The 16,256-nt window shown below is 39.6% G+C and overlaps 1 protein-coding gene across 1 annotated transcript in view; it reads right to left on the reverse strand.

Moving 5' to 3' along the window:
• LOC147102218 (protein-tyrosine sulfotransferase 1-like) overlaps nt 1-16,256 on the reverse strand; it is a 54,867-nt gene that overhangs the window by 18,081 nt on the left and 20,530 nt on the right. Inside the window, exons 3-4 of the mRNA XM_085964527.1 lie at nt 12,844-13,042; nt 3,187-3,237 (exon numbers count right to left, since the gene is read on the reverse strand). Of these exons, the coding sequence (XP_085820653.1) occupies nt 3,187-3,237; nt 12,844-13,042 (250 nt within the window). The remainder of the gene's footprint in view (nt 1-3,186; nt 3,238-12,843; nt 13,043-16,256) is intronic.

Raw genomic sequence — 16,256 nt, forward strand, 5'->3', positions numbered from 1 at the left:
TGGATCACCTCTTGACCCTTCAAGGCCTTTCCACTATCTGCAAGACGCTAGTCAGGAGTATGATGGAAAACTCATCATTCACCTGGATGGATGTAGCCGCAACGACACTCAAGGAGCTCAACACCCTCTAAGACAAAGCAGTTTGCTTTATCAGCACTCCTGCCACTGGACTAAATATTAACCACTGTTTCACTGTAGCTACCCATATCTTTGGCCACCCTCTTGACTTGTCATCTCTCACAATATATTGGCCCTCCATCGCAAAATGTCTCAAATGTAAATTCCTCATCCTAAAGGAAGAATTATAAAGATAAATATGCAGGAATAACAGGGCCATAATGGTTTTAATTATCCAAAGTTAGACTGGGGTAAAAGTCATTTTAGTGCAAAGAAGGGAAGGAGTTTTTACGTGTTCCAGATCAGTATGTTTTAAATTCAACAAGGAAGGAAGCAATGCTGGAGCTCATAATAGGAAGTGAAGTGGTGCATGGGTAGAAAAGCATCTAGGTAATAGCAACCAGAACCTAATTAGGTTTGATTTAAAACTGCAAAGGAGCGACAATGATCAAAGACAAAGGCACTTGATTAGAAAAAAAGTTTCAAAAACATAAAAGAGGAACTAATCCACATAAATTTGAAACAAATATTTGGCAAACAGACAGTGGGCAAACAATGGGAAACTTTCAAGCAGGCGAGAATTAGGGTACAAACTAGGTATCTGCCCACAAAAAGTAAAGTTGTGCAGCAAAAGGTGGAGGTCATTGGCTGAGTAGTGAAATTAAAATGAGATTTAGAGGTACAGTATATGATAAATGAGATTTAGAGGTATATGATAAATCTAGGGCTAATAATATAAAAGAAAATCACATGGAATATAGAAAATCTAAAAAAGATTCGAACAGCTGACAGAGGGTATTAAGAAAGACTGGAATAACAAAACAAAATAGCAAAAGATTTTATAAAAGCATGAAAAGTAAGAATAGTTAAAGAACGGGTAAGGTGAACGAAAAACTAAATGTCAGAGGATGAAGGAAGGGGGGAAGATACTAAATGAGCACTTTGCCTTGGTTTTCACAGAAGACTGACAGTAGGAATGAAAGGGAACAAGAGAAAGAGGTAGAGAATTAGGTGGGATATTCATAGGTGTGCAAATAGTGTTGAAAAAATTAGTGGAACTCAAAGTGGAAAAGGCACCAGGTCCGGATAGCATGCGTCCTGGTACAGTAGAGTAGTGATATGGTACTGAACTAGAAAATGGCATGCTGTAAAACTGAATTCAATAATTTGTGACCAGCACCAGAAAGATTGTCGGAAAAAACAAAAGACCTTCAGGGAATCTGCCACTCCTATCTGTTCTGGCCCACACATCACTAGTTCATACTGTGTGGTTGCCTCTTAATGCCTCCGAAGGGACTAAGGATAGCCATTAAATGCAGCCATACCAATATCACCCTCATCCCGAGAACAAATTAAAAAAACATTCTGGAACACTAAGGGATGTAGAAAGGAAATAGCAGAGGCTCTGACAATACACTTTCAAACATCTTTGTATATGTAAGCTGTGCCAGGGGACTGGAAGATTGCCAAAGTACCTCTGTTCAAGACGGGAGATAACTATTGACCAGTCAACCTAATGCTTATAGTAAATACGCTTCTGGAGGCCATATTGGATAAATTAATACTTACAAGGACATGTTAATTTTAGGACAACCAGCACAGATTTTTAAAATGAACTCAAGAAAATTCTTCGAGGAAATATTAGTGAATCTACACTGCACCTTTTCCATTTCTTTTAGATCCTTCTTGTACTTGGATGCCTAGAATTACACATGATGCTTGAACTGGGGCCTAAGGTCTTGTATAAGTTCATCATCAATGCCTTGCTTTGTTATTCCATGCCTCTCGATACAACACCAAGTTCCCTTCACCCATCACCCCAGTGCTTGCTGACCTACAGTGGCTCCCGGTCCGGCAACGCCTCAAACTTAAAATTCTCATCCTTGTGTTCAATTCCCTCCATGGCCTCACCCCTCTCTATCTCTGTAACCTCCTCCAGCCCTACAACCTCCAAAATCTCTGCACTCCTCAAATTCTGGCCTCTTGTGCATCCCCAATTTCCATCGCCCCACCATTGGCGACCATGCCTTCAGCTGCCTAGGCCTTAGGCTCTGGAATTCCCTCTGTAAACCTCTGCCGCTCTACCTGGTTTAAGACATTCCTTAAAATCTACCTCTTTGACAAAGCTTTTGGTCATTTGCCCTAATTTCCCTTATGTGTCTCGGTGTCAAATTTTGTTCGATATCCACCTCTCCTATGAAAATTAAGGAATAGTATTTTCTGCCAATCCGTCGCTACCCCATGTTGACTATCCTCTTGTGATGCCTTTTTATTGCCCTTTACGGGGTTGTTTTCTCACCAGCATCACCCCGCACCCCCACCGCATACTCCCTCTCAGCCTTTCTCATCTCCCATCATGTAGTTTTCCTATATTCTTCAAAATTGTCCTGGCTTTGGTTTTTATTGCCTGCTCCTTAAGCGTTAATTTCTTATTATAATTTCAAAGTTGATCTAGTCTTCCCCAATTCATCCATGGAACCTCAGCCTTCAATATTCTGCCTTATTTTCTCATTGGAATTTAATTGATTTGTACCCTTTCTACTTCCTGTTTAAATATGTTGAATTGAGGTCTATGGTTCTATTTGTCAATTTTTCCTTCTATTTAATCTGGGCAAGGCGCATTTGTAATTTTGCTATGATTTGCTTTTTTCCCCCCATTAAGTACCTTTGTTCTCAACTTTTATTTCTGCTCTTACAATGAATTTAATTATATTGCAGTCAGTACTTTCCAATTGTTCCCCTGACTTTAGGTTGCTTACTTGCTCCTCTTCATTAACACTCTTCGGTATCTATTCGGCTGTCTCAACGAAATCCTGTCAATATTACTCTTCTTAAAACAAATGTACAAGAATGCTGATGTTTTACAGACATTCGAACTGAGGCTAAACTAAAGCATGCAAACTGAACACTACTTTCTGATCAATTGCTTTCCCAGATGCTATGCTACAGGCTCCTGTTTGGCCAAATTGTAACTTTTAAACATAGCCTCACACAAGCAGTAACAAATTTAAACAACCCAACAAAACATTGCTGTAACCCCAGTTGACATAATGGAGCCTAGTACTGTACCTGTGGCTGATGTTTAAGAAATTCAGGTAGCTGAAAGTCACCTTTGATTACCTGGGAAAAGAAATGAGTTTCTTTTAGCATACACCAGGTTTCCTAGAATAAAGCCATCCTAAACAATGCATGCCCACCCAGCTTTGTCTAATAAATGCTGCCAACTCCTTTTCCCTTGGGGGGGGGGGAGAAAGGGAGATAATGAGAATGGTGGGCCCATGACAGAAAGCCAAGTGACAAATAAGACCAGAAAGATGACTAAATACAATGGAGCTGAAAGAATGAAGTGGAAAGGAGAATATTTTTCCAATACAGAAAATAAATAAGACTTCAGAAAAAAAAATACATCCCTTTCAACAAAACAAGACCGTGCATTTTTTTAAACATCTAATTCAATACTAAATTCATACTTAGATTTTAGTACAACAGATTTGGATTAAAGCAGTCTAAAAGAAGTTGCTGCACACTATAATGTAACATATAATTTGATTAATATTTAAATAGATCAAAGCGCTTTCATCAATGCTTTCAGAACTACAATGAGTTACAGGAGAAAACAACCACACAATAATAGTCTAGGAACACAAGAACAGGAGTCGGCCAATCAGACCTCGGAGCCTGTCCCACCATTCTATTATTCTGTACTTTGACCCACCTTTGATCTACATCCCTTGGTATTCTATATTTAGAAAATATTGCAAGTAGAGCAACTGTGCCAAATGTTCTCCTGCCTGACTGCAGAAGTATACAAAACCGTGGATGACACATTTCCATATAATTTTTCCAGTTACGTGATCACAAAATTAAATATTCACGTGGTTAAAAGGGACAAATATGTTTTATGTATTAAAATATTATCAATTTTTTTTTCTTGAGGTTTTCTCTCCCTAATCGACAAAAGGTTTTACCATGCCATTTAACTTGTACATTGGTTCAATGGCTCCAGGACAGTGACACAAAGAAAGATTTGTGGCTTCAGAACACTACTCACCAATGTTCCCTTAAATTGTGTGTGTGTGTGTGTGTGTGTGTGTGTGTGTGCGGCCCCTTTAAGGGGCTGCTCGGCCCATTCAAAATACCGCACATGCACGGTTTTTCCTATTTAAAAGCCGGTGAGCCGGCTGCGTGAGAACTTCAGAGCGCCGTGTGGATAAAATGAAAAGTCACTCATGACAATTGGTTTGTATTCCACTCAGCCAAGCTGCCATTGCTAGAAACTGCAGGCAGCTCATCTAGATGAGCCTTTGCTAACGTTCTAGAGTGTCTTATGTACAGTGACAAAATTAAAGTAATCGTCCCCACCACTTATACCACCCGCAGTTATTGCAGGTACCGGGAAATTAATGCTAGCCATTTGCCATCCTCATAGATTATCAATAACAAAGGCCGTATATTGTATTAAGCGTTCTGGCTATTTCATGCAACTCAGCTGTCAGTCAACAGTTTGCATCTTGTTAAGGTGCGATTACTTGTTTGGTAAGAGCTACTCGTTTTACCGTCCACCTCAGAACAGGAAAACTGCTTTAACACAAACGCACCTGATATAAGCAGTGGGGCTGTACCATGCTAAACCTTAGACAAAACGCTTAATTTTGTTAAACTTGTTTTCTGATTTTATGCTCATACACCATGTTGAATAGCCTACTTACATATACTATATTTCTGAACTTTTTAAACGATTGGATCATTGTCCCCATTCAATCCAATGAAAATAAGCTTAGTTCTGCAAGTCTTTCCGCATAACTTGGATCTCCGACTTGAATCTTTGGATTTATTCATTTTACTCTCATCTGAATCTCTACAATACATCAACGTTTTTTGGAAGGAAAAGTGCCCAAAACTGTACACAAATATAATTGATAGGTTAGGAGAACTGGCTATAAAATGCCTTGAAGTGCAGCCCAGTACTTAGTTAGCCTTGTTGATAACAACTCCATGATCGGTGGCTACTTTGTTCAAGTGGCCTTTCTTCATATGCAAGCTTAGTCACAGCAAGTACTGACAAGTTACTTAAGTGTATGTGATATACCTTAAATAGCTACTGAGACTGGTAGTTATAACTCAAACAGTTGGCTTTTAATAGCTTAGAACTGGACAGAACAGAACACACGTTAGCCTTCTGACCAGCTTCTCAGAAGTGAACTAGGAGGCGGAGCCAGGGGCGAAGTAACAGATCAGGACAATCAATGGCACAGCAGAGTGGTATACAGTACATCAGCATTCCTGGCCAACCAAGAAAACAGCAGGGTTACAATAGGAAACTATACACAGGTAGAATAAGGTATATACTTATAAGACTTATTTCACCACAGTATGGAAGATCATTGCTGACCGCAGTCCCCTCACCTGACATTCACACATGACTGGATAGCAATCAAGAGTGGGCAGCCTCCCTGGACCGGCAGAAGGCCAATAATGCCCCGACTCCGAGTTCTGATAGGAGTTCTCAGCTGAAACTACGGCATCAAATCTGGGACTTTTCTGTAAAACTCAGCCATACACTATGCTTAACAGCTGAGCCAGCAGGGGAGCTCCAATCCAAGTTTCAATCCAGTTGGACAGTTTCTCATAAATTCCAGAAGCCTTAGTCTTCTTATTCAAGCATAACATTTAAACACTGAGCATTTTATGGTGGGGCTTCGATAACTACCAGCTGCTCTCAATTTAATTATATTATATACTGGAAGCTGCTCTCCAACAAATTAATTTCGATTTTGAAAATGCTGCAATGAATAGCTGGAGTCTTGTCTTCAGACACCAGTCTAGCCATATTGAATAAAGCCAACCTGGGCAGTTGGCATTCTGAAAAAGAACACACTTCTTAGCCATATTTTATCACTGGACTGCCCTGCCCATCTCAAAGTGGATGTTATGACATTGGTACACTTTTAGCATCCGTTAAAATACCTGAATGATGCTAAAGGAAAGAAAAAGTAATCACTTTCCCACCATGGAAAATAATTGCCAGGAGACTCTGGCTTACTTCTGAGAGCAGGAAGACTTTATGCCCACCCATCTGAATGTGGCCCCAAAATCCTGACCAAGCATAAAATTACCTAATTTCTAAATGGTCAATGCGCAAAATATAGTCAATCCATCGTCAAAATTGTCAAACCTGTAGCATCCTATTATGGAATTTCCTTTTTTAAAAAAAAAGGTTTTTGTCAGATCATCAGTGGAGGAGAACAGAACTTAACCCTTTTGTTCACAGAAAAAATTTACATTTCAAGGCTCTACTTGGAGCTCTGACACGGCAAAAGAGCCCCAGGCGGGTAGAGGAAACGCTTCAAGGACACCCTCAAAGCCTCCTTGAAAAAGTGCAACATCCCCACCGACACCTGGGAATTACTGGCCCAAGACCGCACAAAGTGGAGGAGAAGCATCCGGGAAGGCACCTCGAGTCGCTTCACCGGGAGCAAGCGCAAACAGCGGAAGGAGCGCAGGTCAACCCAAGCACCCCACCCACCCGCCCCTTCAACCACCGTCTGCCCCACCTGTGACAGAGACTGTAGGTCCTGCATTGGACTCAGTCACCTGAGAACTCATTTTTACTGTGGAAGCAAGTCATCCTCGGTTCCAAGGGACTGCCTAAGAAGACAACATTTCAAGGAAGTGGCAGGCACTCAGCTATCATGGAGGGAATCCTCATATATACAGCCATAATTAGCCTCTATGCTTATGCATTCCATCAATTTTAAGGTGGTAAACTGCGCTTAAACCAATACACTATAATGTTGTTCCAATATTACATAGAATTGGCTGCCACGTTTCCTACATTACAACAGTGACTACACGTCAGAAAGTACTTAATTGGCTGTAAAGCACTTTGGGACATCCAGTGGTCGTGAAAGGCACTGTATAAATGCAAGTCTTTCTTTTTCGCATGGAATGTACAGCACAAACAGGCCATTCGGCCCAACTGGTACACACGAGGCTCCTCCCACCCCTCTTCATCGAACGCTATCAGCATAACCTTCCCAAAGGTTGCCGTGAAATATTCAAATAATAGGCTGGTAATGAACATTTGTGATAGATACAGACACATGCACACAGGCTGGTGCCCTTTTTGAGATAAGGCAGATCTGGAAATTCTCACCAATTCCCCCTCCCCCAACCCGGAGAGTAAATTTATTAGAATTTATTAGATGTCAGGCATCAGGATTTACATTCATGGTAGCCATTAATTAAGATAGACCGTGACTGATTCGGTATTTGCTGCACTGCCATTAAAGTGAAAAATAGAATATTGAGTCCTATTGAAATACCCTTCTAGTTTTCAGCTCCTGTTGATGCACAGATTGAATGGAAGGAAATAATCCTTTTGAAGAGAGAATAATCACAAAATGTTATGGGCCTGGGGAGCTCAGCATTAGAAACACTGGCCTCAAAACTGTTCTGTGCTGTTTAAATATTAAAATCATGTAAATGAACCACCAATAGAACACTGCATACAACCTCTATAGAACAAAATACACGGAAGTATGCTGTGTTTGTTCTGTTCCAACAAAAATCACTTCATGGATGAGCAAGGCAGACTAACAGTCTGTGAAACGTCCCAAGATAGTTAGTGTATCAAGTGGTTCCGATTACAATTGTAAACCACAAGAGCAAAGCTTGAGATTGATCCTAGTCTGAACTCCGGGCCAGTCAAACCTTTGTTTGGAGCACATTAAGGACAATGGGGCTGAAATTCCGTTCCCTACGGGTGAGTATGCGCGGTGTACTCACCCGTAGGGCCAACGGAAGTGCCGGTTTCACGCATGCACTACGCATGCACTGGAAACCGGAACTTCCGTTCTCTTAAAGGGGTTCAAAGGTCAACCGCGTGCGCCAGAGAGGCAGCGCGTACGCATTGAACTTCTGCTTTTTTCCTCCATTTTTTTCAGTGCGGGTAAGTCCCTAGCAGTTGCGCGTAGCAAAGCAGGCGCAGGGCCTGCTTTTAACAAGGTAAGAGGTGAAGTAAGCAAAATTAAAACATTTTTTCCACAGGTTTATAATTTTAAAATATTTTAAAGGTAAATTTATTTTTAGTCCCGTTAAAAACTTATTTTTTTCAAAATTTAAGTTTTTGTTTAAAAGTTAATTTATGTAATTTATAGTTATATTAAAAGTGATTAAAAAAATTTTTTTTGAAGTTTTACGGGGCTGATCTCGATTCATAGATTTGACAGGTCTTCCTGTCAAATCTATGAATGGAGATTCCCTGCTCCGATTGGCTCCCTATGATCCCAGGGATGCTGCAAACTAACTGCGCCCTTGGGATACGCGTGCCCTGCACACCGGCAGCTGGAGCAGGCACAGCAACGGAATTCAGCGCGGGCCCAGAGCATAACGGTAGGCGCGCTTCTTAAGTGCAGGTCGGGGGCTTGCGCCCGCAGGAAGCCTCCAACCAGAATTTCTGGGCCAATATTATTTCATTCCTATTCACCCTCACCCCACCCACTCCTGAAGCAGGTGTCACTCCAAACAAGCAATAGCCAACAAGCTGAAATAAAATCAGCCTTCCTCCCTCCAATTTGTCTATCTTTTAAGTCCAAAGAAATATCAAAGGGCAAAAGCTCAAAAGGGCAAACAGTAAGTCACTCCTGTTGAGAACGACTCAGCAATCATTAGTAGCTCTAGGGTCCACGACTGCATTTTCAGATTGAAATAGGATTCCGTGGCAGCATACAGGAACATAGGATCAGTAGGTGAAAAGCCGAGGCACCAGTACAGATCCCTGCGGAACACCACTCGTCATATCCTGCCAATCAATCAGAGAATGATCCCTTTATCCCTACTGTCTCCTGCCTCGCAATCAATTACTAACCCAGGTCACAAGGTTACCTTCAATTCTGCATGCTCTCACTTGATAAGGTGCAGGAGACATAGCAGTACTCTGTGCAGATAGGCTGCAGTTTCAGATAGCTGAACTCTAGCAGTACCCCAGCAAACGTTGGGCATCCCTAAAATTGGACAAGCACTAACCTGTGTCTAAATGCTCTAGACTTGGGTAAGTGGGGTGCATCCCTATGGAAAAGCATATAAAATCCACGTCAAGCAAAAACACAGCACTTCTACAGTTAGGATCACAGGAGCACTTATGTTGCTGGTTCACTTTGCTAAAATGAACTCCCTTACCCAGACACTATAGTAAAACTCCCAAAAGCAGTATACACCCACATTGACTAGGTCTATGATTCTACTATGTGAATGTTGGGGAGTGGGATGAAGCAGGTTTATGGACATCTCTCTCCCATCAACTTTTAGCAACAGCTTTATAAATGTTGCTTGTAATTACAGCTATTTGCTAGACTGTCTCATCATGGGTTGAACCTCCAGGCAACGCCCAACAACTTCTGTTGTACTTCCTTACCCTCCACTGGTACAGGACCACCCATTAGACATGTTTGTTATGGTACAGCTCTCCTCAGTAAGGGAAACTGTGCAGAGAAGGAACATTAAAGGGTGTTCTTTATGGATACATTTGCTGGAACTACTCACTTCGTAGCTCTTTCCCAACACTTATTTTCCTCTACTGAAGGTGCAGACTTTTGTTGGGGAGGAGCTGTATGGCCAACAGCCCTCAAGTGCTTCACCGATGTGGACATTCTTTGTGGACATCTTTGCGGGTAAGCAATGGCAATGGTCGTCAACCTATTCTCACAAAGGGCACTACAACCCTGCCTGGTCCTTTCTTCACTAGCAAGTGGGAAACTGGGCAATGGTGGCAACGGCAGTTGCTTACAATGCTTGTTGGGATCTTGTTATAATTGCTGGTGTAATGGATATACAGCTTTATGCAATATATACAAAAGGTCCTCAAGGGTAATAAAATCTACTATCTCTGCAATAGCAGGAAGGCATGCAAAGCAAAATCCATTGCAAGTGTATACAAAAGGGTTTCCCCGATCTGAAGCACCTCCACCACCGATACCAGCCCAGCTATTTTCTATCAAAACATAACATCTATAGATTTTGTGCCAGTGTACACCTTTTTTGGTCAATACACTCAGCTAATTTCAATTTGTTTTATTAAGTTGGTCCTTTTCATCTGAAATTTAATAATGATGAGAGATTCACTGTAATTGAATTATTACATAACTAACCCAGACAGATTTCTCTTTACCATCTGCATTTCAATTATTTATGAAATGAGTAACTTAATGATTTGGTTGAAGCAAATGAAAATAGCTCTTCAAAAATGAAACAGTTGAGCATTTTTCTATGACTTTATTTTTTTGAAAAATTGCACAATACAAACAAAAAAAATTACAGTGTGACTTCATACAATGAACAAAACTTATGGATTATGCTTTGTGAATTAACAAGCAATCTTTTCCCAGACTCCCACCAATATATTTACCACATAGAATAGTACTGTTTACATATTTAAATGGCCAGTACAAAATATGTTTGAACATTTATCAGACAATTATAAAAATGAACTTAGAATGATTTTCTTACTGCCGCACTAAGGCAAATAAGCTAGCACTGTGCATCACTATTTGATTTAGTAAAAAGCTCCATCAATGCTGGATGGTCTTCAATTGGCCCTCGGAAGCCTTTTTCTTAAAATGTTCAATGGTGGAGAAGTAATTTAAAAATGAATGCATAATGATAATCATTGTGCAGAATATATATATATTGTTTTCTGATGTATTTGCCATCCTTGTTAGTTTAAAAAAATTCGTTTGCTCATTTCCGATGACTTCTAGTCACTACACTAAAGATAAACAGGTAAAATTCATGTTTTTCTGGTTATTAGAAAGGATTTATGACAACTTTGAAATTCAGCACCCAGGTTTGACATTAATAATTAGTTATATGGAATTATTTTTAGGGGTAGTAGAGGCAATAAAACAAACCAGTGGTTAAGGTTGCCACATAAGTAGCAAACAATCTTTTAAATGATTGCACGTACTCCAAGGGCTCTAGTGCAATGCTGCATTTCCTGTGAAGTCCATAAGTCACCATTAAATGGTTACAATTTCAATAAAATTTAAGTCTTAAGTCACTGCTTTATGGCTAGGGGACATTAAAACATATGAAGGCATGGCTTATACACCAGATTATTCAGAGGGAAAGTTCTGATTCACCTACCTGGTAAATAGTTGAAAAATGTATGAAACCTAACACGAACACGTGATAACAATATAAGCTACATGTTGCACAAGTGATTCAACTTTACTGTCAATGTTCATCACTGTTGGAGGCAATGTCAGGGTTGCTTAAAATGTTATGTGGGACATAACTATTTTGAATAGAATTCTCATTTCATACTCAGATTTAGAAAACTGCAGCTTTAAAAAAAAACTGAAGGAGAAAAAGTTGATCCATTGCAGACCAGGTATAGGACTAAGTGCAGAAAATGCCAGCTTTCCAATAAGCAAAACAACCCTCATTTTGTTTTAAGTAAATAAACCATACTTTTATAACTTGTACACAAGAACCAAGCTCCGTATAATAAGCTTTTCTTAATTTCAACACTATCATTTTATAAGTTTTATTAATCATAAGTAGCTATGTTTTAGTCCTCAATTTGGATACAGTTAATAAACAGTTTCACAAAAAGAAAAAAAATCATATATATACACAACAGTTTAGGGACACAGTTGTCCTTCCTATCATTTGTAGAGTATAGTGTTTTTCAGTATCAAACACTTTGGGAAGAGGCGTGCAACCTTCATGAGAGGTTTTCTGATAAAGTATAAACTCCAGATTTGTCATTTTAGAACTAATTAAAAATTTTCCTACATTATCAGAGAATAAAAAAAAATCATTGTAATCAAGTATAAAAGCAGTTTATAAAATAACAGCTGTTGCAATCCTGAATTTCTACATATTTCATAGATTTTTACGGTTCAATTTTGTGTGTGAATCTCATTAACACATTTAAAATTATACTGACCGACACAAAAATGGGAATATGAAAAAAAAATGTGAGCATTGTGGTTGCATTCCAGGAAAACAAGCCTCATGTCCACAGTGGAATGAAGCTTGCCATCTATGGCTGTACAGTACATGGTTTTCCCAACATTGCACTCAACTAATGGAAGTCACATTCTAGAAGGTGGACAGTTTCGCACCTCTTCATGCTTTAGAACTAGAATATGTCAACAATATATTGTAATTGCATGATAACCATTGGTTTTAGAATGCAGAGAACAGGAAACACTCATGTCAGTATATTAATTTGCACAGCTCAATTGTAATAATTTTCTGCACATGAAACATTTATGTGCTATTTAGAATCCATGAAGCTTTCTTAGTTACTTCTGTCTTGATTCAAGGTCATTTTTTTTAATTAAACAGAATTTGCTATAAAAACCAAACCAAATTTTCATTCAATACAAAATTCAGTTTCAGTTTCTCTGTACAGGACTATTAGGACAAATTATTTGCTTGCAATTCTTTGGTTTTATATACACGCACAAATTAAAATCATTGCATCTACTCCCATAAGCCAACTTCTCATTTTAAATAATAATTCGGAAAATAGCAAATTACTGTAAACACTGGTTGCTAGGGATGCAACAGAAGCAAAAACAAACAAATGACTGAACTCATCTGTCTCCAGTAGGCCAGGCAATAACTGAATATTTTCGTTAACTACCTTCTGCGGGAACAATCGCAACCTCAGGCGTTGGAGAAGGATGTTCCAGATACTTAAACTCTTACACCTACCCTTTTAGTGTTTTCAATAACTGCTGGATCTGGTTTTCCATAATTTGGCGGATTTGCATATGGATCATATCCAAGCTTTGCTAACATAGGAGCAATCACTGGCATTTCACGAACTACCTCGAGTGGAATTTTTCCCACCCATTTTGACAAAGCTTCAACATTGACTGGTTTGATGACTTGATCAGTAGACCGTTCAACCCTGTAAAATTAAAAACAGCGTGAAGGTTACTTATCAAGAGGATTTTAAGTGCAGTACATGAAAATTCTAACTTTCTCTCTTCTCGTGATAATCTGGAGTAGATTCTCTTGTTATAAATCACGTTCCCCCTCAGAACTTTATATACTTTTGAAAACCCTAGAACCTCTTTTAACCTCTAAAATATCCCAATTTTTCAAGCTTTATTAATTTCATGTGCTCATTCCTACACTGTAATCCTGCTAAATTTTCAATGTACTTTTTTTGGGCTCCATTGTATTTTATAATGGGATGCCCAGAACTGTACACAATACCCCAACTGTAGTATAACCAATGTTTTGTACAAATTAATCATCACTTCCTTATACCACATAAAGGAGATATTAGGGCAGATGACCAAAAGCTTGGTCAAAGAGGCAGGTTTTAAGGAGCGTTTTAAAGGAGGAAAGAGAGGCGGAGAGGTTTAGGGAGAGAATTCCAGAGGGTGATGACAGAAACTATGGTAGGGTTTAAAAAAGGTCTAGGAATACATTGTGATCTTGTGAGAAGTTGAATGGGTAGGTTGGAGTGATCAATGATCCATCCCTGCCTGAAAACTCTCATTTTGGCTTGTTTAAAAACATACTAACCGAGACTCTACTGAGACTGTTAAGTCACCAATACTGCCAGGGTTGTAGCTCTACAAGCATAAATACTTCAAGAAAAAGTCTGCCTAATAACCAGAGACATTAGAAGCCGTCTTTCATTAACTGCCTAAAGTAATAGGGAGAACTCAATTATTAATAACAGGATGAACCAATATACCAGGTCTTCACCTTGTGCTTAAACTGCTAATGCGCTGAGGAAACTCCAATAAAGGATATCACCAAATTACATCATGAAGTGGGTGCAAATGAACAGGAGTATAAGTGAGTGAGTTCAGATGCTGAAATTAAAATGAGAAATGTTACAATGGTGAGAGATGGGATTATCAACATTTTCCCACATGCTGGTCAGGATTTCCCCCACCCAATCTATGCATTAGCATAAGTTTTCCTAAAAAAAACTTCCTGAACTGCTATTTTCTTTCCGCACCAAAGGCCTCTCTCTTGCTGCCTCACAGCCAGTAACAATTGCTCTAGTGGCATTTTTATTGCCGATTCAGGTTGCAACGACAAGCTGGTTTCTCAGCTATGCTCAGTATTTCCAACCTGGCAGCTCATCTCATCAACATATTGGATGTTTATGGATGAGGAGCGAGATGCCAATTCCCAGTCAATCAAACTCAGATGTCCATCAGCAACTGGATTGTGGGAGGGACAACTGAAGGTTTTAGATATATATGCCAGCCATCTACATCACAGGTATCCTGAGATAGTGCATGAGTAATGAACAAGGTTGCCACCCTCCCCCATTTCAGGGCCAATTCACGCCAACATGTACTGAGCCCATCTGCGGCACTCCTGATGGATTCTCAGTTTTATTAACCTTGCTGCTGCTTTCCAGTTGTGATATCGTGTAGTCTTTGCCATCTACCGGTGGCAGGCAGCTGTGAAGTATAGCGCAGTCAGAAGATTAATGGTGGAATCTGCTTTTTAAAAAAGAAAAATCGAACATAATCTACAGTAAAAGATTTGCATTTATATAGTGCCTTTCAAGATCTCAGGACTTCCCAAAGCGCTTTACAGCCAATGAAGTACTTGTGAAGTCACTGTTATAATGTAGTGATTGCGCAGAGTCCAAGAGAATCAGAGTTCCAAAAAATCTAACAGCAGTCCTTTTCTAACCTTTGTGCTCTTCAGTTTGCACTGAGCTGCCAGCTTTCTGTAAAAATTCACAGGTCTTATTCATCGCATTACTTGACCAGTCATTAACCACAGCAGGCACTATAAAATTACTTCTGTTGTTCAGTCATGGCTCAGCTGCTAAAACCAAGAGAAAGGACGCGCCATGAAAAAGATCCTGATGTTTTATTGATATGCTCTACTGGTAGCACATGTCTCCGGTCTTCCAAATCACATCCTCCATTTGACCATGCCTTGAAAAAAGTGCATTTAAATATGTCCAAAAGTGCTTCACACACATTAGCTTGAAGTACATTAGGCAAATGTGGAGGTGATTTTGTGCACAAGATCCTACAAACAGCAATCAGATGAATGAGATGGTGGTGATGAGCAAGAGAAAGACTGGTTAGGATACCGGAAGAATTCTCAGCTCAGCTGTAAAACAGAATGGTCACGTTTTGGAATTTGACCACTTTGCCATGGGAGGATCTTGGTATGCTTTACGTAAAAATATTACTTTTAAGTTAAAATTTTGCTCCCAAGGGGTTAAATGCTCTGAACAGGAGGACCGGAAGATATATATGCAAAGCTAATTGAAGTTGCGGAGTTATGCTCCAGCCTGAGACAATAAGATTCTTTAACCAAAGGATTGGGTGATTATGCCGATATAGCTCCTTTCCAGAGCATCATCCAGGCTCATTATGCTTGGATAGTCTTATTTGTTTGAGAAACAGGAGATAGTTTGTAGGGGCCATCACCCAGGAGGGCAGTAGGCAGTTAATTGGCAGCCCTTTGGACAAGGAGTCAGAGGTTAAGAGACAACTTAAGACCTTGAGAAATAAAGCAACATTATCTCAGCACAAGTAATATACAGAATTCAGTGCTGGACTTCTGGACATAATTCTACTTTGAGCAATTATTTTGTCAACTATTAACAGAAAATGACAGGTGAAAAATAAGGCAGGCTGGCATGAGGCTCTAATTAAGGGTGGTACCAAGGTGGCAGTGTACAGCCAGAGTCACAATGTGACCGAAACAATGTGCTCTTAAAAAAGTAATAGCAAAATTCTCTTGGTAACTGCGTACTGGTTTCATTCAACACCCATAGAACAGCATTACACAAGTGAAACACATTGAAGTATTTAGGGTACAAGTGTGGAAGCTGAAATGTACACTCGAAAAAGATTAACCTGCTCGTAATTTTAAAACATGTTAGCTTGCTAAAGTATTATTCTACATAATTTTTGAGTAATGTATATGACAAGGGAGTGCTGGGCCTGGACTACTCCAACTGAGCACTAACATTTTATAGCAACAGCACACTCCATTCAGTCAGATAGTCCTTTTACACTTTACATCTCCTGTCAGTTGAAGTCAGTGCTTGGCTCAGTATTAAAGATGAAGTAGAGAGAGATTGAGATTCACATCCAAAACTATTTAATCAAATTCAAGGC

This window comes from Somniosus microcephalus, chromosome 22 (genome assembly GCF_052327205.1).
Source record: "Somniosus microcephalus isolate GS21.2 chromosome 22, FLI_Smic_1.0, whole genome shotgun sequence".
Taxonomy (NCBI): Eukaryota; Metazoa; Chordata; class Chondrichthyes; order Squaliformes; family Somniosidae; genus Somniosus; species Somniosus microcephalus.